Raw genomic sequence first — 24,840 nt, forward strand, 5'->3', positions numbered from 1 at the left:
TTTTTTCACGTATACTTACCTATTACTATTCACTACACTATAGCATACCCATTGCACAACAATGTGCCATTGCTAGTAATTTGAGGAAAAAAATTATGAAGAAAATGACAACCCTTAGCATGAGACATTTGCGAGCGCCCCTTCGAAGTGGGGATACAAATCAGCTTTTGATTTTAAAAGCTTGTTATTATTATAATATTATCAAATACAATAATTATGTTCGAATTAACATGTGCATGGTGTGCGCTTTGTCAACCAACTTCTCAACACCTAAATGGCATCTGATCTGTGTGCTCGCCTCTCCTCTACCCCCCAAGGAACGCCCGAAATGTGGCAAGTTATCTTAACTTTATCTAAATTCCACATCATCCTCCGCCAAAATCGATGAAATAGCTCAGCTTCCGCTAAATACAGCTGCCCTTCCAAAGCTTCCACAACCAAATCTGCATAAAATAATAAAAATTTCTCCAACAGGGATCCGTCTCAGCGTGTGCAGAGCAAATCAAAACATTCGATGTTATCACTCTTCTTTTCTTTAAATTCAACCGCCGATTAATCTCCTTAATTCCAAATATTTGCCCATTTGTTTGAAAAAAACAATCTTCGTTCAGCTTAACCAGTTTTTATTTAGAATCCATGTAAGTTCAAAGAGGTCCCGGCATCGAATCCTACGCAGTGCTTTTTGTCACATTGGGGCAGAGCTTCGCAATTCGTGCCATTGACTCCTCAATTATAGCTCAGATCTGGTGGCCACCTGTCATCATGCGAACGGAGGAATCTATTCGTTCACACTAAAGGTACTAGCACTGGATATCAAGCGGGGATATCTGATGCTTACATTTGCCGGAGATCGACAATACTCGACTTGTATGCCCACAGGGTCCCGACGCGTGCAGTGCCAACCATTTCGGTAATTGTAGATCATCTGCCAAACGTTTCTCTTTTTCAGTCGAAATTTCTTTGTTTGTTGAATTGCTCTGATTTAGGATTTTTTTGGGTGTGATGTAGATTTAATTTTGTGAAGGATTTGTTGTGAAATTATCAGGGTTCGTTTGCATTTGAATTGAATTTATTGCTTCGGAAAGGTTGCATTTGAAATGCTTACAACTTAAAATGTTGTGTTTTTTTTTTTGAAATTTATATTTATTATAAATGGAGGAGATGGAGATGGATTCAGATTTGCTTTAGCCACTGTGACAGAGTCGAGATTTTTATGGATTTATTTATTTTAGTGGAATAAGTATTTTTCACGTTTACGTAAAGTCGTTTATAGTTATTGTAGGTGGGTGGAGTGTTCTTTCATTTGTTTGGACAGATAAGGAATTGGGTTTATTCTAGTGTAAGGAGAGGTTCTTTTATATCATGTACATGAAGAAGGCTTTAGATATTGGTTCTGTTTTGTATGAAGGTTCTAATTAATTTTAGTGGGAGTGAAGGATTCTGGAGGCCTAGCGGGATTCATCGTGTGGGGAAACCATGGGTAAGGCTGTAGTGGGAGCAACACTAGCACTATCTGCAGCTGTCTGTGCCGTAGCTATTCTCGTTTCAAGACAGAGAACTCGCAATAAGAATAGATGTAGTCAGGCTGTGGCTATTCTCGAGGAATTTCAAAAAGCCTCTTCCACACCATTGGATCTGCTGAAAGACGTGGCAGATGCCATGACTGCCGAGATGTGCGCAGGTCTAGAGAAGGAGAATGGAAGTATGCTACAGATGCTACTGAGCTTTGTGGAAAATCTGCCTACAGGGTATTCATAATTTTCAGTTTTTGTCTAACATGCATATTTAAATTCTATTTCTCAATTTTGTCTAAGATACATATCATAAATTTACTTTAAGTTCTAATCAAATTACACGTGGACAATCTCTCTCTCTCTCTCTCTCTCTCTAGTTTTTGCAGTATATCATAAAATTAAGTTCTTGCCCTGGATTAAAATTGAGTTCTTGCCCTCGATCAAGTTAATAAAATTCACCACTAAATTGTGTTTTCACTGATAATAAAGTGGATTTAAAAAAAAAAACGAAATTAGTGATGGTGAGATAGTGGCCTGAATTGTGGTTAAGAGTTGTGGGGCGATGTAGTGTGCTTTTTGAGATACATGCATTTCTTAGGCCATGCCGTTTATTAAAACAATTAACCAATTGAAAAATAATTCTAAACATTTCCTTTAAAAGTTACTATGCATTATCAAGATTCAGCTGCAAATTTTTTGAGTCAAACTCATTGATCCATATCTCACAAAGAAACTTGTCAGTGTTTCAATACATTTAATTTTCTGTTTTCTGCTTTTGACAAACTAGATCATTGTTATCAGTCCTTTTTCTTTTTGAGCGTTGTGTTTGCTGGTAGAAGGCTGTGTTTGGTCTGTAGGGAAGGTCTTGATAAATTTCTATCTTATGATTAGGTGTTTCTCACTTGTTCATGCATGAATGAAAATGTTTTTTTTTTTATAGAGTTGGACGTGCAGAACATTAAATTGCCTTCTAAGTAAACAAATCAATGATTATTGATCCTTATCTATTTATTAGTACCTAGATGACGTTCTTTAATGTCAAAGAAGCCGTGTAATTATTAAAGTAATGGAGAAATATTCCATAGATCCAGTAACTGTCAAGCTAACAAACTTATCACTAGTAGATTTATGCAAGCTAATAAGAGGCACAAAGAAAGTAGCCAACAAATGCATAATATAATGATTCAATATTGGTGACTGTTTTTAAAAACTAGAAATAAGGCCGGGCTTGTATAGAGCAAGGCAATGGATGCAAGGTGGGAACTTACGAAAGATAGACATACATGATAAACTGATTTAACTAAAATTAAACTCGCATAACAGGTGTAAACAACTAGATGAGCTAGCATGACAGGAGTGTAACTTAGCGTAGACTAGAGAAGTGTCAATCAGGTGCATAAATCAAGGGCACATGACTGATTGACACAATTACCTTAAGTGAGTTTTTTCTATCTAGGTGCACACAATGCAATTACGTAATAAACTAAATGCCAGGAAAATAAAATGCACAAACACTGCCCAATAGATGAAACTTGTGGGGGATAGATAAAGGATGGGTCTCAAGAAATAGGCCTGATCAGGTACCATTTAGAGAAAAATCTCTCATAAGAAAAGAAAAGGGAAAAACTTGTAGGAAGTAGCTCACCTTAAAAGAGAGAACATGAGGACAAAAGAGTCTCTTCAAAAGAAGAAATTCTTGTCCTTAAAAGGCTAGGAACATAAACATGAATATGGGAAACTCCATTAAAAGAAGCATAAAGAAGCTGTAAATAATTGCCAAAGAAAAATCACTATATTGTTGGAAGTGAAAAAGTCCAATGCAACCAGGGTAAACAGGCTACGGATTTGCATGATTGATCAAAATGACATTTCCCAAACATTGCATAGATGGTCAATTCACACTAGTATATTGCAACAAGGCAACAATTCGGTAGTCAATGATGCAGATGCTATTAGTCTTGTTTCTAAATAAAAGAAAGGAAACAATAACACAAATACAAACAATAAAACGTGCCCCCATAATGCTATTGATGGAGAATAGGAGCTCCACTAAAAGCTATGTGTCATGACAAAGTAGAAGATGGTCAAGAAGCAACATCAAAATGCAACATATGAAGTACTTGCACCGAGAAAAGGGTGCAAACAACATGGCATACTTGCATGAAGGTGGATGGGGCTGTGATTGTGAAAAAAAGGCAAAAATAAACTTTTGTTGGATTTTACTCTTTATTTCAGCTTGCTTATAATTTTGGTAGTGCTTTCAATAGAATCAATGGTTGAAAAAAGATGAATGACTTTTTTGCTATTTTTTCCCCTAAAAAAGCTAATATGCTGATTCAGGTGCGGATGCAGGTGCACGGATGCGTAATTTTTGTCCTTGGGGGGCTTGGCTGTGTTTATATATATGTACAAGGAAATGCTTGAAATAAATCTAATTAAATCATCTGATAGTATGATCCTTCATCATTGATCAAGATAAATACTAAATGCCAATCAATAGTTTGCTCATAACTTATAAGCCATATCATATACGTCTATGTTCATGATTCCAATGCAAATCATAAAATCATTACAATGACAAAATCAAAATGTAGTTTATGATTGAATGTTCATCAATCAAGATTCAAGATTTACTAATCAGAACTATAAGGATTCTCAAAAAAATCTTCATCATCTCCAACTGCTGCAAGTTCAAGATCATTTGAGTCCAAAGTGGTTCCACTTGTACTAGATGCCCCATTTGTCGTGATGTTATCATCATCTTCATCACAATTTGTAGCAAGTCTAGTAATATCCTCAATGGTTGCATTATGTTGGCACACTCAGGGGCCACATCCCGATGCTAGGCTGCCCCATCCTTGTAGTGTTCCTCCTTACGTGACAAAAGACGCAAGTTGGTATGAATGTAAACCAAGTCTTCAGCTTTTTTTGAGCCCAACTGGGTACACTTCATTGAGTAGATAAATGTTTATGTACTCCAATTCCATTTAGTGGTAGAAGAATGTGCAGCTTGGATAGCGTTCACAAGATTATGCAAAGTAAATTAAAGAATATTAAGTTCTAAATCGTAGAATATAAATGGTAAACAAAAAGAAAAAATGTACTTTTGAGAGGACCTTGATTGGAATAGGTTGTAGATACTTAAGTGGTTGACCATAGAGGTACCACCATTTGATAGCTGACATGTCATTTTGGTCCCTAATTGCAAGTAGAATATGTTTTATTTCCGAGTTGAATAAGTCAAATCTGTCTTGACTTTTTTGTGAATTTCTTCATCTTGGATGAATCTTTCAAAAGCTTTATAGCACCCATAAGCAACATCTTCATTTGTATATGGTGCTAATCTAATTGGCATAGCGAGTACTTCAACACTATAATTCCTCGTAGATAGGGCATATGCAAGGAGGTGCAATGAGGTAGTCATCTTTTTCCAACGATTATGAGTTATTGTTTCCACCTTGTTGCATAATGTCTCTCGTTCTATAGGGTCATTCTCCCGTGTTTGTATTGCAAATTTTACCTTTTCCACCATTGTGCCCATGCCATCGTAGACATCCCCTAAACAAGGTGAATATGTTTTTGCAAATCGAAGCATAGTCATGATATGCTTGGTGAAATTTAATAAGTATTGCACACGATATCACGAACTGTCATCCAAGACCAATGTGATAATCAATTGGCCTCTCTCTGCATTCTAAGCCTTCCATACACCTCATTGGTGAGAAATAACCATTTGGTTCAATGCCTCTTTCACCTTGACAAGTCGTTTCATAACAACAGTATGAGATGCTAATCAGTCTCAACAACCTAAGTAAGTTAATAACAACCTAAGTAAGTTAATAACAATGTCAATAAATATTAAACAAATTTATATACAACTTGAAAATTGAACAATACATAATATTTATTAAAATTAAATAAATAAATTAAATTTTGTAATTACAATTTGAATCTACCTTCAACAACCCCATTTCAAAAGAAAGATCTGAATATCAATTGTGACATTTGGTGGTTTGTCACAAACATTTAGATCTCCTCCCCCTCTTGGTATATTTCTTTCACCCAATCTATTTGAGTGCCAACTTGCTGCATCACAAAGTTCAAGGAGTGTATGGTTTAGGGTGTCCAAAAATGTAGTCATATCGGTCCTCAACCAAAACACCTGCAACCCTACAATTTTTGCATTGTTTGTGATTATCTAAACCACATTCTGACTATGTGCCATCTCTATGGCCTCAATGAGAATTCTGGAAATGAATTGTGCATCTTTCACTTCCCCTTCACAATTAGCTGCCCTAAAATAACATTGCCCCTTTGGGAGACACTGCAATCACATTAATTGATGGATGGTTTCTTGTGTCTCTTCGTTCGTCAAAAACAATAGAAACACTTGAAGTTTTCCAAGAATTTCTAACTGGTTGAAGATGTTAATGTTTTATAGCTTCTGTCGAATAAAATATGAGATGTAATCTTAAAGATTAAACTCTTTGATTATATATATATTTATGTGTATAATTGTGTGGATTAATATATAATCTCATAATATCCTATATCTATAAATGTTCTATAATGTATTAATAATATATATCTTATGATGTTTATAACTATGATGTTCTCATATATATTTAATATATATAATGTTTAGATGTATATATATTCAATCATAATTATAAATCATATATTCACCTTCAATCTGTTACCTTGTCCATTGAATGCCAATGGCATTAAATTGGGCATAATGCACAGTATTACTTGTGATTGCCGACTGCATTATGTTTAAGATTACATTGTTTAACAAGGCAGTTATTGGTCATGCCATCGCAGAGGCATGACTCTTCGTGGCCAAAGACCACATAGAGGCATGACTCTACGGGAGTCATGACGCTTTGCTTCAGGTAATCAAATCGTTGTAGAACAACATCAATATACGGCATCTTGGACTCTGCGATCTGCATTCAAATAATCATCAGCACTTTTCTTTATTATCTAATCTGCAGGGTCATTGTTACATACAATATACATCTCACATTATCAACAATATTCGAAGAAGTAGATTCTGCATACAAAATCAGAGATCATCAATATTTGGAGGGCAACTCTGCTTTACAGTAATACAAGTAAGAGTTCTATTGTTCCCATATTTATTATAACAGTTTTATCTATCAAAGATCCATAAAACTTAACATGGTATCAGAGCCATTTTGGTAAGAAAAACTATTACTCAAAACTGAAAGGAATTCTCAGAATTTTTTAAGAGTGGGTTTAAGAGACTATCCCGATTAGATTTATTTTACTCAAGTGCCCTAAAATATTCACAATTTTGTTTCCTTCAAAATGGTGAGCAGTATAAAAGTGGAGGATAGACCTGACGATGATTCAAATTATGTAGCATGAAAATTACTAATGAAGTTAACCTTAAAAGATAATGATCTCAAGCAATTCATTGAAAAATCTGATTAACCAAAAGGGAATGATGAATTGATTAAATGGGAAAAAGATAACACTAAAGCCATGAAATTAATTGTGGATGGTGTTAGGGATCATCTACTCCCTACTATCTCTGAATTAGACACAGCACATGAAATGCTTAAAACACTTGAAGAAATGTTTGAGATAAACAATACAACGAGAATTATAACCTTGAAAGATAATCTCTCCAACATTAAAATGAAAATAGGAGACTCTGTTGCCTCATATTTCATGAGGATAACAGAACTAAGAAACCAACTCTCCAAAATTGGCCAAATTTATGATGAAAAAGAATTAACAATGATAGCTCTCAAGGTTTTGCGATCATCGTGGAAATATTTCAGACAAGGGTTATGTGCTCTTGATCAAAGCGTCCTAAACTTGGTCGACTAAAGGATGACTGCATACAAGAGGAGGGCATGTTAATATCTCAAGGCGATATTCCTATTGGAGGTGATATTTAGGCTCTCACAACCCAAGTTGATAAAAACAAGAAACCTAAATTCAAAAGGAAAAGAAGACATGTTGATTACTCGAAAATGCAATGCTTTAGATTTGACAACTATGGTCACTTAGCATTCAAATGCCCTGATAGACTGAAACATGAAGCAACTTTTGTCAAAGTCAATGATTTTGATACAGATCCAAAGAAATGTACATTCTACAGAAACTTCGAATATCCTCAACATGTATGAAGTAATGGATTAAGAGGGAGTTCTCTTTATATATTCATTGAAGTGTAAAATAAGCTTGTTAAAATTTCTAAGATAGAGTCTTAGAATATAAAATGATTGTACTATGTTATCTACGTGTATTTACTTTTAATCATTATTGCTATGTACCATGACCTTTCTGTTTTGAGAATGTTATTACAGGAAGAGGGAGTTTATAAGGAGCTCTAATGATTGATATTCAGAGGGAGTTGAAAACATCCTTATACATAAAAATGATGGGCCTACCCCTGTGTGCATCATGAGGAAGTGACGACTTCCAAATGATGTCACTTGTATTTGGAGAAGTTATTGTAAGGTGACGATCTTATAATAACTTGTATTATGAGATCAAACAAATTGAGTAAATGGTGAATGTCTTGCATCTCAATATTTTGGAAGGCCATTACTCAGAGTATTTGGTGAATATCTTTGATAATCTGGGAGGCCAATACTCTTGATATCATATGTGATATCAAACCTTATTTTTGAGTAAATGGTGAATATCATATGATATTCTGGGAGGCCATTACTCGTGATGTCAAATGTGATATCACACCTTAAATTGAGTACTTGGTGAATATTGGATGTCGATATTCTGGGAGGCCAATACTCGTGATATCAAAATGTTGAATATCTTCTGATCAACGATATTCTTATATTGAAGTGATAAATGATTGTATGTTTATCCTCCCTAGCTAAGAGGGAGTGTTAATGTTTTATAGCTTCCGTTGGATAAAATATGAGATGTAATCTTAAAGATTAAACTCTCTGATTATATATATTTATATATATAATTGTGTGGATTAATATATAATCTCATAATATTCTATATCTATAAATGTTCTATAATGTATTAATAATAGATATCTTATAATGTTTATAACTATGATGTTCTCATATATATTTAATAAATATAATGTTCAGATGTATATATATTCAATCATAATTATAAATCATATATTCACCTTCAATCTGTTACCTTGTCCATTAAATGCTAATGGCATTAAAGCAGGCATAATGCACAGTATTACTTGATTGCCGACTGCATTATGTTTAAGATTACATTGTTTAACAAGGCAGTTATTGGTCATGCCATTGTAGAGGCATGACTCTTCATGGCCAAAGGCCACGTAGAGCCATGACTCTACAGGGGTCATGACCCTTTGCTGCTATATATATATTTGGGTAATCAGATCGCTGTAGAACAACATCAATATACGGCATCTTGGACTCTGCGATCTGCATTCAAATAATCATCAGCACTTTTCTTTATTATCTAATCTGCAGGGTCATTGTTACATACAATATACATCTCACATTATCAGCAATATTCAAAAAAGTAGATTCTGCATACAAAATCAGAGATCATCAGTATTTGGAGGGCAATTCTGCTCTACAGTAATACAAGTAGGAGTTCTATTGTTCCCATATTTATTGTAACAGTTTTATCTATCAGAGATCCATAAAACTTAACATAAGAGATCGCTTTACAAAAGTCCTCTCTTTTAGGAATAGGGTGGTGCCCACCTTTTCATACCTAGGACTTGTGTAATCAGCCAATGCTTAATTGATGGCTGCCATTCCAATATGGTGATCTCACCAAGTTGAAAGGAAGACCATTGACATAGAGGCAATGTGCAATAGCTCGATCAACAAGCTCTTTTGCCTCCATTTTAAATGCTGTATTCAATGGACCTGGTAATTTCTAGTTCTTCCTCTTCCACTTACAGTATAGGTGCTTGTAAGAATGGATGTTTGGAGGATACATCTGGTTCAGTGGGTGATTCCATTTTTTTTCTTTGCGGATGGAGCACTGTAAGAAGTTTGTTTTGATCTTTGAACTAATTTATGAGCCTCTTCTTGCTCTTTGCTGCTATTTGTGCATTAGACATCCCATTCTTACCTTCACCTTTGCACATTCCGATTCCTTTATCCAAAGGGCCCATAAAATGAAGTTCAACTCACAAGTATGAACTTTCGAATGGTTTACTATCACATATGTTTCACTTCCAAATATGTAATCCACCTCCTGCAATCATTCTTGTGTTATACCTCCATAAAGGAGATTACCAAAGATCTGTCTGAACTCTGATCTAAACTCAATTCAACCTCTATTTGAAGCATCAAACAAGATTAAGCCTTCAAATCTATCAATTTTCTCATCAAATAAACTCAATATGATAGAGAGCCATTCAACCAATCTCACCACTTCATCTTTCAAGGTCCACATCTATACTATTAACTCATCGTTTCAAAGATCAAGCTTCAAGGCCTATTAGGCCTTGGTGTCACCAAACCAGACAATGCCGATATCTTTGAAAGTGATAACGACTTATCAATCAGTAAAGACTTACATTGATTTCCCATTATCTCTTCTTGAGTCACTTCATTATTCCTTTACAATGCCCTTACTTGCTGATCACATTTCCTGTCCACAAACAGACGCATTAGTCATAGCAAACCAACTCTGCTCACATTCCAATAAGCAATTTTCAAGCCATTCAACCAACTCCATTTACTAACTTCCATATACAAGGTAACAATATACTCCTCCTGTTTACTGTCTTTGGGTCACAACAACATTCATTGATAAACAAACTCTGTAATTTCTTGACAGTCACTTTCACTGTCCCAATCAGTTTGAAGAAGGAAAGGATTGATCAGTCTCTAACAAGCAACATGTCTTCTGGTTAAAAGGTTATTGGCACAGCAAAGATCCATTCCAAACTTTATAGATAAACCTTTTGCCGAGAAGCAATTCAAATAAACAAAGATCTGCCATCCAATATGTCTGTGATTGTCATTTCATGACAATTTTAACTGTATACAAAAATCCAAATCCCAAGGTTCATAAAATCCTTTGTCCTGCCTATTAGAGAGATCGTTGAGTTTGTCTTAGCCATTACAAACTACTTATGCCATATGGATACCTTTCAAACATCAATAACTGACTGAACATTCCATTAAACCATTCACACTCCGAAATTTCACAGAGTAAGCCCGCTAGGGCGTCAAATATCTAATTAACCAAGTGATCTTTTGAACTCAAACCTTTTGCATCAGAAAGAGGACTCAAGATATTATTAGATCACCGAGTTATAGATTTTCTACTAGTGCAAACAGGAGATATTAACAAATCAATCACGAAATCCCAATCAGTGATGGTTTTAAAGCAGTTTTCAGTGAAACCAATCTGCTAAAGCCCAGTCCAGGTTCCTTACAAAGTAGATTTATCATATCATACATTCTGATAGGTTTTAACATTCATTCAATCCAATTACTAATAGAAAAATGCTTGGGAACAGCAGAAAACGTGGCTGTCACAGAGAACAATCAAGAGTATTAAGTAAAATGACAATACCATTCATTTGTTCACCATTCAATCTGCATAGAAAATGATCCTCTTGAAGTCTACTTCCTTTCTATACATCCAATAACCAATACATAAAGGAGTTACATTTCAATTTGAATCTTTGATAAATAAACTCTAAACTGTTGACCAAAACTCTGCAGAATAGGTGGCAGTTAGAGGTTCTACAGATCCAACCTTACAAACTTTCCCTTTAACTTGGTCACCATGTTAGATTTGACCAATAATTGGTATTTTATAGCTTCCCATAGTCCTATAACTATTCTAACTTCCGTAGGACCGATCTACTTCCCCTTTACATCAACTTGGCAACTTTTTTTGCATTTCTTGCTTGACTACTTCTTTTATGCATTTTTGACAATTTGTGCATTTAACTCCAAACTTCACAAACTTTGCTTGGACGCTCTAAACATTCTAAAATGGACCAAAGATGACATTTTACATCCAACTCACCTTCCTTGGGCATTTCTGTACATTTTGATCACTTTGACTCAATCAGGACCTCATTGAACTAGTTTGTACAAATGTTTCACATTGAAGTGACTCTGAATACATCAAAGATAACCTTATTAGTCCAAATAGACTCAAAACCTAGAAAAATACTGAAAGGCCTAATGGTGTTCCTTTGGCACTATGTGCTCCTACACCATATTCCAATTTTCAATATATCAGCTTCTTCCCGCCTACTAAACTCACTACCAGTGGCTGCCATTCTTGCACAATACAATTTGATTTCTTGCTATTATAAGAAATTAAAAAAAATTAAATTAGAAAAAAAAAAACTATGAACGTCAAGCATACAAGTGCAAAAAATGATACAGAAATATTAAAATAAATAGCTAAACTTGGTTCTCTATTTCTTTAGAAAAAGAAAAAAATTAAAAAACATGAAAAATTTCTGTCCAAACTTGAAAACATTCATCAATATCTCCAAAAATTCATTAAAGGACTCTAGAACGGGATCAAATACTTACCTTAGATGTTAGATCTCCTTTGTGGAAGCTATCTAGCACCCCACGGGCAATCATCTTCAAAAATAATCACTTGCCCCCCAAAATGCCAAAATGGAGACCAAATGAGAAGAGAGCAAAGCAGAATACAAAATGAGATGAGAAAAACAATGAATGGCCTCATTAGGGATGTTTTGGGGTTTAGAGGCAAAAACAAATTAAAAAAAGGAATTTTACACATGTTTTAATGTGTTTTAAAGTGAAAAAACATCACAAATGACGTTTTCTGACTAACTGGGCCCTGGATGCGTGGTAATGCTCCCTGGATGTGCCCAAGAAGCGCATCACAAGGCTGTGGATGCCCTGTGGATGGGTTGTGGCCTGGGCCACAGGGCATGCACAGCCTTGTGATGTGTTTCCTGGGCACATCCGGGGAGCATCAACATCAGCATCTGGCTCCCTGCACATATAAATAGGCATCCAGCCCTACCAGGAGAGAATCCGGTAAGTGAGAAAAAAAGAGAAGAAATGAAGCAAACAATGCAAAGTACATGGAAAATATGTAGTTTTACAAAAAGGACCTAAAAAGAACTCCTTACATGCAGGTTATGGCCTTTGGGTGTTCTAAAACTGAGAATGACACAGCAAATTCTGTAAGAAAACTGATGGTGGTTCCTGACTTGTGGATTGGCTGAAACCAAGTGGGAGGCACAGACCACCACTTTTTCGGGATCAAAGTGAAGTGGCCATTGAATAAAATATTTTTTTATCAATTTGCAGGGGTGAAGGCTCCTCTACATACCACCTTATGAAGGTGGCATGGGGGGATTGGTTCCCTCGATAAAAGTCTATAGACTTTGCCATGTAAAGACTGTGGACAAGCTTGCAGTCCTTGATGTCTTGGAGTGGGTTATGATGGATGTCTACAGCTTCATGTGCATTATAAATTAGAAAAAGAAAAAAAATTAAAACAAAAATTTTCATCCTTGGCCATGCTAGAAAAATAGCCTTCTAAGTTTCTTATTATAATAGAGACTACACATTGCATTCAAGAATTTTAAAATATATATTTTTCACTGTTGTACAATGTTCAAATTGTACAACTTGGGTTAGACAAAATTGCTTTTTTAACAGCTGCTCCAAATTTGGTGTTTTGATAGTTGATATAGGTTTTTTCTATCCTTCTAGATGTATGTGGTATTTGGTTTTGCACCAAAGTGCTCTGAAAATTGTGCTGTTATCATTAAACACTAGAAACATATGCAATTAGAAATTGAAATAATTTGACTTTTGAGCATCAATATCGGATGAAATGAAACACAGACCTCAGTTTCTCAACTCCTCTAGAAATGGTGGTGGGTTTTGATTTTACTCAAGAACCACCGTTGTTGGCCTTTAGCATTCCAATGGATGTAGTTTGAGGTCTACAACCAGACCTCCTCTAAATGGGATTAATGAAGAACAAACCCAGCAATGGGAAGCTCTAAGCAAGAAAGGATTTAAATAGATTTGGTTTAGATATCATGTAAGAATGGTGAACTATTTGACAGGTCCAATAATCATCAAATTAAAAAACTTTCCACAAGTAGATCTGTGCAAAGTTATGGAGAGGCACAGTGGAAGCAGCCAACAGATTGAATAATAGAGTAAATCAATATTCCTGATTGTTGTTGTTGTCACAAGGTACAAATAAGCTTGTGCTTATATAGAGCAAGACAGTGCATGAGAGGTGGAAACTAACTAAAGTTAGACATTCATGACAAATAGATCTAACTAAAGCTAGACATGCCTAATAGGAAGAGATAAGTAGATAACCTAGCATGATAGGATTGTAACACTCTAAAATGTCAATTAAGTGCATATCAAGGGAAGATGACTGGTTGATGCAACTACTCGATCGAGTTTATCTTATCTAGGTGGATACAATGCAATAAAGTAATAAAATAAATGCAAGGAAAATAATTATGAAATTAATATATATTTGTTTCTGGATTTGATTGTGTAGAGATTTTTTACCATCAACGTTTCGAATCACACTACGTGATCCATCATCAGGATTTTTTTTTTTTGTTTTACATCTCTTGCTCTATTTTCATTCTGATGATGGATCACGTAGTGTGATTCGAAACGTTGATGTTAAAAAATCTCTACACAATCAAATCCAGACACAAATATATATTATGCAATGGATTGTGGAAATCTGATCTCTTTAATTATGAAATTGCCTGACAATTATACAAATTGGATATTGCAGCAAAGAGGATACATGACTCATGATTACAATTCTAAAGGTAAGGTTGTTACTTTTGGTTATGTAATCTAACATTTTTGATACATCCCTCAGAAAATATAGTATTAGATGGCAGTGTAGAAGAAAAATTGTCCAAGATATTGGATTTAAAAGCAATGCTTGCTGTCTGCTAGCTTTTCCAATAGCATGTGGGTGGGTGAAGTGTTGATTGTTGTAGCTTTTTGTAGGTTATGATTTAAGCTATTTGTCGAAAAACATTCCTGGTCCAATGTTGTTTGAAATTGAATAATTCAATGATCTTTTTAGAATTGATATTCATTCGAAACATTTGCAATGTCTTCCTTTCTTTCCTTTACATTTTATGGCAGTTAGAGAACCTAAAACACTTTTAGATAGACTTGCAGTTCACTTGAAAAAAACCATCTTTCAACTTTTAGTCTTCCATGCTCATTGCCTGATATTTTTCTTGGAAAGAGAATCACAGCTGATTGCCATATCTACACAGCCTTAAAGAAAGTGGTTCATTAGTTGGAAGGCCAGAATGGGAATTCCAAATTGTTGTTTGCTATTTCCCTGTCACAGTCCATTGGTTCTTATAGGTTTCCTCTATAGATCTGATAAAACTTGTAAAATCAAATTCATTGAGTCACCTTTTGGGATGGAAACAAAAAGAAGTCAGCTTTGCAGCAGACTCATGTCTAATCATAAATTCATCTTATAATGAAGTAAATGTGCCAACATGCAGAGTCTTGGTTTTAACTTCATAACTGTTGTGATATTACTATCAGGATTCAATTGTGTAATGTTTTAGTCAAACTCATTGACTCATGTTTCATGAGTAGTGGCTCACAAGAACCCATATGTCATGAGAATGAATGGAACACTTAGCACCCATTGTATCTAGGTGTTGGTCATAGATGTGAAGCACTGAGATTTCCTGAGAGGTCATCCATCCCAATACTACTCCAGCTCAAGCATGCTTAGCCACAGATTTTCCTCCTAAGTTAAGCCCACTTTACTTGCAACCCCACTTGCAAGCGAGTAGTTGTTGCTTCTATTTCATCTAGTTGATGTTCATAGAGGTGAAGCACCAGGAGGTCATCTATCCTAGTACTACTCCAACTCAAATGTGCTTAAGCACAGAGTTTCCTCCTAGGTTAAGCCCACTTTACTTGCAGTCCCATTCATATTTGTTACTGTTTCAAATCCACATGCTAATAGCTGTAGCTAAATTAGGAGGCATGCTAAATTAGGTTTTTCATATTTGTGCATAAACTTTGAATACTGATAATATAGACGAGCAATAGCTCAAGAGAAGAAATTCATGTGCACTTATAAATTACTTGAAATACCATTTCGACCAACCTTATACGCATGTTTCATGTTTAGCTTCTCCAATTTTTAGAGCAGTCTGAAAAAATCAAATCATAAATTCTATAAGAAATTCAACTGTGAGCTCTGCATGTTTTAACAGAGTCAAAATTAGAACTTTTATATCATAGAATATGTCACGAAAACTATGCGGTACCATAAATTTTCAGTAATCATGAACTTTGGTGGGGAAATATTATCCCTACCATGAAAGGTACACTGGTATATTTATTTTGCATATCCTTGGAGTACATAATAGCATGCTTCTACAGATTTCTGTAAAGCCTAACTTGGCATCTGAGGTAAGTCTGAATTTCAGAAATGTTGAGCTTCCTAGTCATCTTCGTCTCTCTATTTTTATCGCACCAACATGCTTTTAACCAATTTTGGAGTGTAAGAATTAATTTTCAGAATCAGAATGAATCATGAAGGATCTTTTTCAAACCACTAATCTTAAACAGTGGATATTTGTGACAAGGAATGTTAATATTTTCCATAACTTGTGTTTGTTTCATTCATATGAGGATTTATTTTCATATTTGTCGGCTATCTTTCTTAAATTTCTAGTTTTTCAAACAGGGCCTATAAATTGATAGAAACTAATTCTTGCAGATTGAAATTATTTAATTAAAATAATTTTTATAAGCAATTACTAATGGCACTAGCCCAATTATATCTATTATTATTTATATAGGGATTGGATTTGGGCTGCTTCCCCTTATATAAAAATGTATTTCCATTAACTGTTGGTGCTTTGAAAATATTGAACTGAAACTCTGATAGTAGCTTTTATTCCTCTGACTGGAAAAGCAAATTTGAGATTTTGCTTATATGGAAAATTTCTGGTTACTTTGCTTGTCAAAGGAACGAGAAGGGACTCTTTTATGCACTGGATCTTGGTGGAACCAATTTCCGTGTCTTGCGTGTACAATTGGGTGGTAAAGAAAACCGAGTTGTTGACCAAGAATTTGAAGAAGTTTCAATTCCGCCAAGTTTGATGGTCAGCACAACCAAGGTTGGTACCGGATTGGTTAAAGTTGTATTTGTTATCTATTTGTGTAGGAAGTTCAGAGATTGAATTCTTAACAACCTGCTAGAATTTGGTTGCAGGAGTTGTTTGACTATATTGCCTCAGAACTAGCAAGCTTTGTTGCAACAGAAGGTGAGAAATTCCATTTACCACCTGGTCAGAAAAGAGAGCTTGGATTCACATTTTCCTTTCCAGTGAAGCAAACATCAATTGACTCTGGCACTCTTGTAAACTGGACCAAGGGGTTTTCTGTCTCTGAAACGGTTAGTTTTACTGTCATGTTCTTGTGCATGGTTCCTGTTTAATGACTTTTACTGGGCTGCCAGACCATTGGTGTATAGAAAAAAGAGTGGGCTTAGAATCAAGTTAAAGGAGCAACCCTATTAGTATACTAAAAATAGAATTGAGCCACGAACATGCATTTGTTTGTATTGGTCCTAGGTTTGCTGGATAAAATGCCTATTTTCATTCATGAACTGTAAATAATATTTTCTCAGCTATAAAGCCCCCAGGACTGAAAGAAGAAATCTAAAATCTGAATTGTAGAAATAAAATATCTCAAATCTGAATGCGGAAAAGAAAATCTGAAATATCTGAAATAATTGCTGTGATCATTTGATTTGAAACTAAAAATTTGAGTGTGGTGCTGAAAAATGGAGCTTTAAATGTACACTTAGCAAGTATTTTCTTTTTTTCTTCTAAAAACTGAAAAACAGAACGAAAGATTTATCCTTAGGAAAGGAATGGGGTACAGTCGTATTGAAGCATTTGCATTAGTATCAGTTTTTAGATTCAGGCAACGCAAAAGAAAGAGAGCTTTGTTGAGAAGGTATGGATGCCAAACATAGGTCATAGTGGTCTTCAAGTTTATAATGGTATCTGCCTTTGGCAACTGTACAGTTTCTCGATCTGGCTAACTGTTTTCAAAACATAGATTAACTTCGAAGGCTGAAGTTCCTACTGTTATTTTCCCTATACGATGCTCTTTGTGAATATGGGACAATTCCTTTTGTGTTATGACTTTCAACTCAGATAACTAATGGGCAGACATAACTGACATGAATTTGTCAACTCACAGAAAGTACATGCAGTGTTCGCAAACTTTTTATAACAACAATGATAAGAAAGAAACTACCAAAAATAAAAATCAGCCAACCATACAAATACCCAACCACCCCAAGTGTATATTTTTCATAGCTCAAGAATAGATGAGCAAGATCTTAATTTTTGTATGTTATTTTAGTCCATATTTTCTTATGAGAATTTACATATAACTATTCAATGTCAAACTCTTTTACTAACGAAAAAGATTAAAGAAGACAATCAACATGATAGAAACTATAAGAACTCAACTTGTTAATGTTCTTTTGATACCTTTAGTATATATGGTCAAGGTCCTAATTTCATAGGAGGTTATTTTGGTCCATATTTTGGTGATCTTGTTGGGTGATTCCAGCAGCAAGACCAAGCCTACACGGTCTTAATTTCTTATAAGGTTATTTTGGTCAATATTTTGGTGGTCTTGTGGGATGATTCCAGCAGCAAGACCAAACCTACTTAGTTTTTCATTGTCTCCTTTCTTTTTGATAATGGAAATTTAAAGCAGTTATCAAGTTTATGCTGTTGCTGAATGTTCTCCCCTTTTAAAACAAGTTTTTATCCATTCTGTTTTTGGTTTCTAATTCAGGATTAAATGTAATGACAGATTGGCAAGGATGTTGTGGCAGCCTTAAGTGAAGCCCTTCAAAGGCAAGGGTTAGACATGCGAGTTGCAGCACTGGTAATGATTATTAATTATAAGGCTGGCAGATTTGTATGTTAATATTTGAAGCACAACATAAATTTGTTTTCAACAGCAGAAATTGAATTTTGTGTTTTGCTATATATGATTTTGTTACTCTGTTAAGATGGCATGAACATGTCGTTTTAGAACATGAATGGAGTTGCTTCTGATTTTAGCATGGAAGCTTCAATAACTGTTTCCTGCTCTATGGAGGCTTTGACAACCATTTTCTGTACTTAAACAATGTCTAACTATTTAAAACAGATCAATGATACAGTTGGAACTTTGGCTGGGGGCCGCTACTGGGATGAAAATGTCATGGCTGCTGTTATTCTAGGGACTGGAACTAATGCATGTTATGTGGAACGTGTAGATGCCATTCCAAAGGGGAAGGGACTTCTTCAAGAATCTGGTGACATGGTTGTGTGTTAATTCTGTCCTGTTTTCACTGATCTTTTTCAAATTCCCGGCTCAATAGGAATAATAATGTTATTGACTCTCTGAGTAAAACTGTCATACAAATGATTCAAGCATAGGATAAAGAGGTACTAAAATATTATCAATATTTATCTGATGGATTGGAAGACCTTGATTACATAAAGGTTATAAACATGGAATGGGGAAACTTTTGGTCTTCACATCTTCCTGTAACTGAATTTGACAAAGCTTTGGATGTGGAAACATTAAATCCTGGTTATCAGGTAAAATCAATCTGCATTAAGTGAATAATTTTCAAGATGGACATCAACTCTTCATTAGCATCTAAATTGTTCATTTTATTAATGTTTTGCATTATATCCAGTTATTTGAGAAGTTAATATCAGGAATGTACCTTGGAGATATTGTAAGAAGAGTATTGCTGAGAATGGCTGAAGAAACTTATTTATTCGGAGATTCCATTTTGCCAAGACTTTCCATTCCATTTGCCTTAAGGTACATATTTATTTTATTTTGTATCATAAGAGCAGATTCTAAGACCAAGTTTTTGACTGCAAATAAGTTTATTCCTTTTGATTTACATAATAAATATCTTATCATTATGCATATTATGAGTATGCTTATCAAGTTGCTATATTGTAGATTCTTTAGATTTTATAAATTTCATCTGTGTTTTGACTTAAATGATTAGCCATCATATGAATGATGACAGATACACTAATCTTTATTTTTACAATTTTTGATTTTTTCAAGTTTATAATACACAATGATCCAAACAAGCAGATTCTTCCATGGAAAACCAGTAAGGAATACCTTAAGAATGTTTTTCTGCTTGTTATAATATGCTCTTGGCTACAAATGTTTAAATGGATAAGAGAGAGACAAATAAAATGAAAATGCATGGAGATAAAGCCCCATTGGCCTAAAGGGGATCCAATTGGGTCAACTAGCGGATTTTTATCCATTTGGCAGGCTAGCAATTTAAAAAAACTACAAGCATAAACTAGTTATGCCTTAGAACTTTGAAGCACAGAATATAGAATGGTCTCTGGTATAGATAACCATCCATAATCATAATATGAGGTATCTGTATGACAACAACTATGTGAAAAATAATTTATATCTTGGAAAGTTAATTTTATTCAGTTTCCAAGGTTTTAAAATTTATTATGCAAGAATAGGAGGTTTTGATGAGCATCCTTATAAATTGCCTAGATATCCATCTGATCCGAACTTTGTAAACAGCTAGAATCAGTCAATACAAAAATGTAGAGATTTGGAAAGGGCAGGGTACCTATTCCCACTAGGGTTTTCTTAATACATTTGTCCATCTTCAACTGGAGCACAGAATATAGAAAGTTTTTGTGTAAAGATAACCATGCATAATTACAATTTGAGATATCTATATGATAAGGAGTCAGGACTGTGAAAATTTAACTTATATCTTGGAAACAAAATTCATCACCACCTCCCTTTCAGAAGATAATTGATATGATATGATAGATTTTAATGACGTCCACGAGACTAAAGTAGTCTATGGGACCCATGCAATCGCCCTCCCGAGTCAGGAGCCAAACTAGTCAGTTGCAAAGTTTTGGTTAACTTGTCTCTTCTTCTCTGAATTTTGATAATCAACTCCGCTGTTCTCTTCACTTGATCTTCCTCAAATAAATAGTTGAAGTCCTTGTTCTGCAAAATTTTTGTATAATCAGATCTGATGTCGTTGTAAGCCAAGCATTCCATGACAAAGTGTTGCTCTGTCTCCACTGTTCCCATATTGCAAAATAAACATGTTCTGTCTGCCCACTCTTCCTTTGGAACTTGCCATCTACCAGTTGATGTGAACTAGTTCTAATTTGTGCCATCAACATTTTTGCTTTCCAGTTAATAGGTGCCCTTATATAGGCCTTTTCATCATGACTAGAAGTGGGATTAAATTCTTTAATGTAATAAGATTTTTTCCTCCCTATGTGTCTTGTCCACAGAATATTGCGAAATTTTTCATTGACAAACTTTTTTATTTCTTTAATGTTATCCGGGCAAGCTTGGATGTTGATATCCCATTTTTGCATCCATTTGTCATTTTGTTTCATCCATGTGCTTTTCCGCCTCACAAGTTTTTCCTCTATTACCAACTTGGGCCAACGATGTGTTTCTAGACCTTGGGTTTTCTTTAAATAGCTTAGCATTCGGGTCAATGCGACGGCTTCTAATGGAAAGGAACCCACCTCCGCCAAAAGGATTTCATACGGAACTGTGGTCTTGACTTTAAGATTGCATGTGATAAAGTGTTTTTGAATTCTTTCTACTTGCCGCCATTTCTGTTTGGACATACTACCGCCCCACACTTCACATCCGTATAGAATAACCGGAGTGACCAGCAAACCAAACAGAGTTTTCATGGTCGTCCAATCCCATAATTCTGCGTTCCTGCACTTGTTTTGTAAAGAGTATAACGCCTTTCAGCCCCCTTGGATTCTTTTCGATCTACAAGTATCCCAGTTGAGTTTGTTATGAAAATCGATGCCCAAGTATTTGTACTCTTCCACAATCTCAAGGGGGCTATTTTCAAACAGAAACTTGTCTTGTATGCCCCTATTCTTCTTTAGTGAGAAGATCATAATTTTGGTTTTGCTAGTGTTAACTTGCATTCCTACATCATGGCAAAAAAATTCTAGTGCTTTCAAGTGCTCTTTCAAACCTTTAGCTGTTCTAGCAAGAATTATGAGATCATCTGCATATAAGAGCAATCTTATCACGAAGTGGGCCAGCTGCACCCCCTCACCATTGGTCTTGTTTATCCACTCTTCTAACTTGTCAATATAAAGCCCGAATAGTGTGGGAGAAAGCGGACACCCTTGCTTAACCCCGATGTTGCTATCAAAATCTTTTGATAACCCTTCTGTCGTTCTGATTTTAGCTTTGACCTGCTCATATAATCTGTAAACCGCTGACGTAAGTTCTTTAGGTACATCCAACTCTACCATTCTATCCCATAGTTTATTACGTGGCACTGTGTCGAAAGCTTTTTTAAAGTCCACGAAACAACAAAAAGCCTCGTTCTCCGGAGTGTCCCAAACTTTCTCTATCAAATGCCTGAGAGTGATGCCGTGATCTATAGTAGAGTGTTTTGGTCTAAAGCCTGCTTGCCCTTTTGCACGTTTGCCTTCTGTTTCAGCCCAGTTGCTGATTTTTTGTTCTACCAAACTACCAAATAACTTGCCAAATAGTGGATTGATCATGATGGTTCGGTAATTAGAAGGATTGTTTATATCTCCACTTTTGTGGAGTGGGATCACCACACTTGTAGTCCATTTTACAGGGAAACCCTCTCTATTGACACTGTTGAAAATCTTAGTGATGTGTGGTGTGAGGATTTCAGCACCCCATTTTAAGTATTCCGCTTGTAGCCCATCTATATCTTGCGCTTTACCAACAGCTAACCTTCTGATGCCTTGAATAATATCATTTTCACTGAATAACTCCCCTGTAGTCTCTGTTTCCATAATACTATGCTCTCTTAGAACACATTCGTAGAGAGTCTTGGCATATTCCAGCCATTTGGTTCCTGTTATGTTATTCACTATCTGAGTTTTTCTCTGCTGAAGCTCTTTCCAAAATTTCCTGGGGTTGTTTTTACCAAGATTAATCAACTCTATTCTTCTCTTGTTCACATACTCTTCTTTCTTCTTTTTAATCAGTTGATTATACTCTTTTCTACTTTCTTTGTTCATGTTCTTTTTCCAATTCCTTTTTGCCATTTTGCACTCCTCATCAAACCAAGGATTGGCCGGAAAAGTGTTCTTGGCTTCTTTTGTGGCCTTAGATCTTTTACACTCCTCCAATGCTTTAATGATAGTAAGAACAAGATTATCCTTGTCCATGAAATGTTGTTTTTCAGACTCTAGATGGTTTCCCGGAACCCTAGACAGCCGCAAAAGAGAGTCTTGAAAAGTATCATGGTTTTCTTGTGTCATTAAAACTTTGCCAGTCGGAATCATCTTCCTCTTCTGTAAAAGTTTTGGGACAATATGTTGATCTTTGAAGTGAGTAGTCACCCTTATCAAGATGGGGTTATGATCAGATTTTAACTCCATGGGGCAATCTTCTATGTCAAAGTTAATTATCTTTGCGACATAGTCTTGCGAGCATATAACATAATCAACAACACTTTGTCCATTGTGTCTTTTGCATGTGATGCCTCTTGATTTAGGCCACTTTTCCATACCATTGCATATAACCATGTTGTATAGGCAGCATAAGCCTAGTAATTCAGCACCAAAATGATTAATCTTTCCCATGCTATCCTGTGAAGATCTTTCCCATTTTTGTGTCCCTTCTTCTTCGAGCCAAACTGGATCTCTGCTTTCATTGTAACTCTCCTTAAGATTGAGAGTTTGGTTGTTTGCTGTTCTAGCATTGAAATCCCCTATTAACATTATTTCCCCTAAAGAGCTAAAGGCTGTTATGTCTTTTTTTAGCGCAACAAATGGATCTTCTCGATCCAACCTATGTTTTTTATATATTTTTGAGCCTTTTGGAGCGAAGTAACATATAGCCACCCTTGTAGAAATCTGATTCTCTGTTATTTTTATCCAAATATACTGCTTGTTTACATCTTCTTTCTCTAAGTTTACAAATCTGCTCCAAGTTTCTTTTATTAGAACGGTGATGCCTCCATGCCCCTTACCATTATCTATCTTTTCATTCCACAGTGATACCTTCTTATATCCTTCAAAATCTGGAACTCTACATCCATCATGCTCATGAGTCTCGGTAAGCATAATGATGTCATTATCTTTAGCTATCGGCCCTAACCTAGGTCCTCTTCTCCAAGGATAACCTCTACAGTTCCAGCTAACTATAGTTAAATGTTCCTGGGTGGGCCCGAGTTCCTATTTATTGCGTGTGATTTTGTCGCTGATTTGGGCTTTGCCATCTTGTAACCACGCCCACTTGCCTTTTCCTCTTGCTGTTTTCACTTTTTCCCATTCCTTCCTCCTTTCTTCTTGCTGAGTTACGGTGAGATCATCATCAAGATATATGCGTGTGCCTCTAAGAAACTTCCTCTTGCTGAAAATGTTAATTTTATCTCCTATATTCTTCATTGTCACTCTAACATGTCTATCTTTGCCTCCTCTAATCCATTTTCCGATTCTTTGAGCTTGTATGGTTGTTCCATGCCAATCTAATTGGTCTTTAAAGAAATCTTTAACTAAATCCGTTGTTTTCTCCTGTTCTCCATAGTCTCGTAGCCCTTTGACAACGATATTTGTTGCTTTCTCATTTCTTTCTTTTTCCTCTCTAATCTGTCTCCGAACTTGTTTTTCTATGTTGTCAATAGGAGTGTTTGCTGGCCCCTTTACTATGTTGGCCCATGATCTAACTTCTTCAATCTGTTCTCTAAGTTGATTCTCTTTTATTTCCATATTGGCCATGGCATCTTGTATATTTTTCATTTGCGAGTTTTTGTCTGCTTCTGTAGCCTCTCTTTCTCCCATAGTACTTGCTGCTGTCCTCTTTTCCCCTACTTCTTTCTTCAACAATATTAATTCATACTCTCCTTTTTCCATATTAAATTGCAATTTTTGAATTTGTTCTCTAAGTGACTTGACCTCCGCTGCCAGCTTCCAGTTATCTTCAGTAACTCTTTTCATTGTGATACTTTCTATTTGGTTCCTCTCCTCAAGTGCCCACACCCTTTCCTTCATAGCTACTAAATCATTCACAAAAATGTCTGGATACCACGTCATAGGTGTCCTTGTGGGGCTGTAATTATTCGGTAGCCCATCCTCCACCATGTCTATCACCTGAGAATTATCTGGCTTCCCTTTACCGTTAATATCTCTGATATTATCAAACTGCTTAATTGTTTTAGAGATTTCAGTCGGCCTCAGACTTTGTTCTCCCTCCCTTGTGTTGTCTGGGGTTTGTGGAATCGGTTTCGGAAG

General features: G+C 35.5%; 1 protein-coding gene across 1 annotated transcript in view; it reads left to right on the top strand.

Annotated features, from left to right (window-relative positions):
• Window positions 1–222: 222 nt before the first annotated feature.
• The window catches only part of LOC149556391 (hexokinase-1-like), a 63,420-nt gene continuing 38,802 nt past the window's right edge, over window positions 223–24,840 (top strand). Inside the window, exons 1-8 of the mRNA XM_089830676.1 lie at window positions 223–910; window positions 1,437–1,748; window positions 16,503–16,653; window positions 16,749–16,931; window positions 18,374–18,448; window positions 18,716–18,871; window positions 19,054–19,152; window positions 19,254–19,384. Coding sequence (XP_089686802.1) covers window positions 1,477–1,748; window positions 16,503–16,653; window positions 16,749–16,931; window positions 18,374–18,448; window positions 18,716–18,871; window positions 19,054–19,152; window positions 19,254–19,384 — 1,067 coding nt within the window. The 5' untranslated portion in view covers window positions 223–910; window positions 1,437–1,476. The remainder of the gene's footprint in view (window positions 911–1,436; window positions 1,749–16,502; window positions 16,654–16,748; window positions 16,932–18,373; window positions 18,449–18,715; window positions 18,872–19,053; window positions 19,153–19,253; window positions 19,385–24,840) is intronic.

Source organism: Cupressus sempervirens, chromosome 5, assembly GCF_028749045.1.
Source record: "Cupressus sempervirens isolate cs-2001-9-10 chromosome 5, ASM2874904v1, whole genome shotgun sequence".
Taxonomy (NCBI): Eukaryota; Viridiplantae; Streptophyta; class Pinopsida; order Cupressales; family Cupressaceae; genus Cupressus; species Cupressus sempervirens.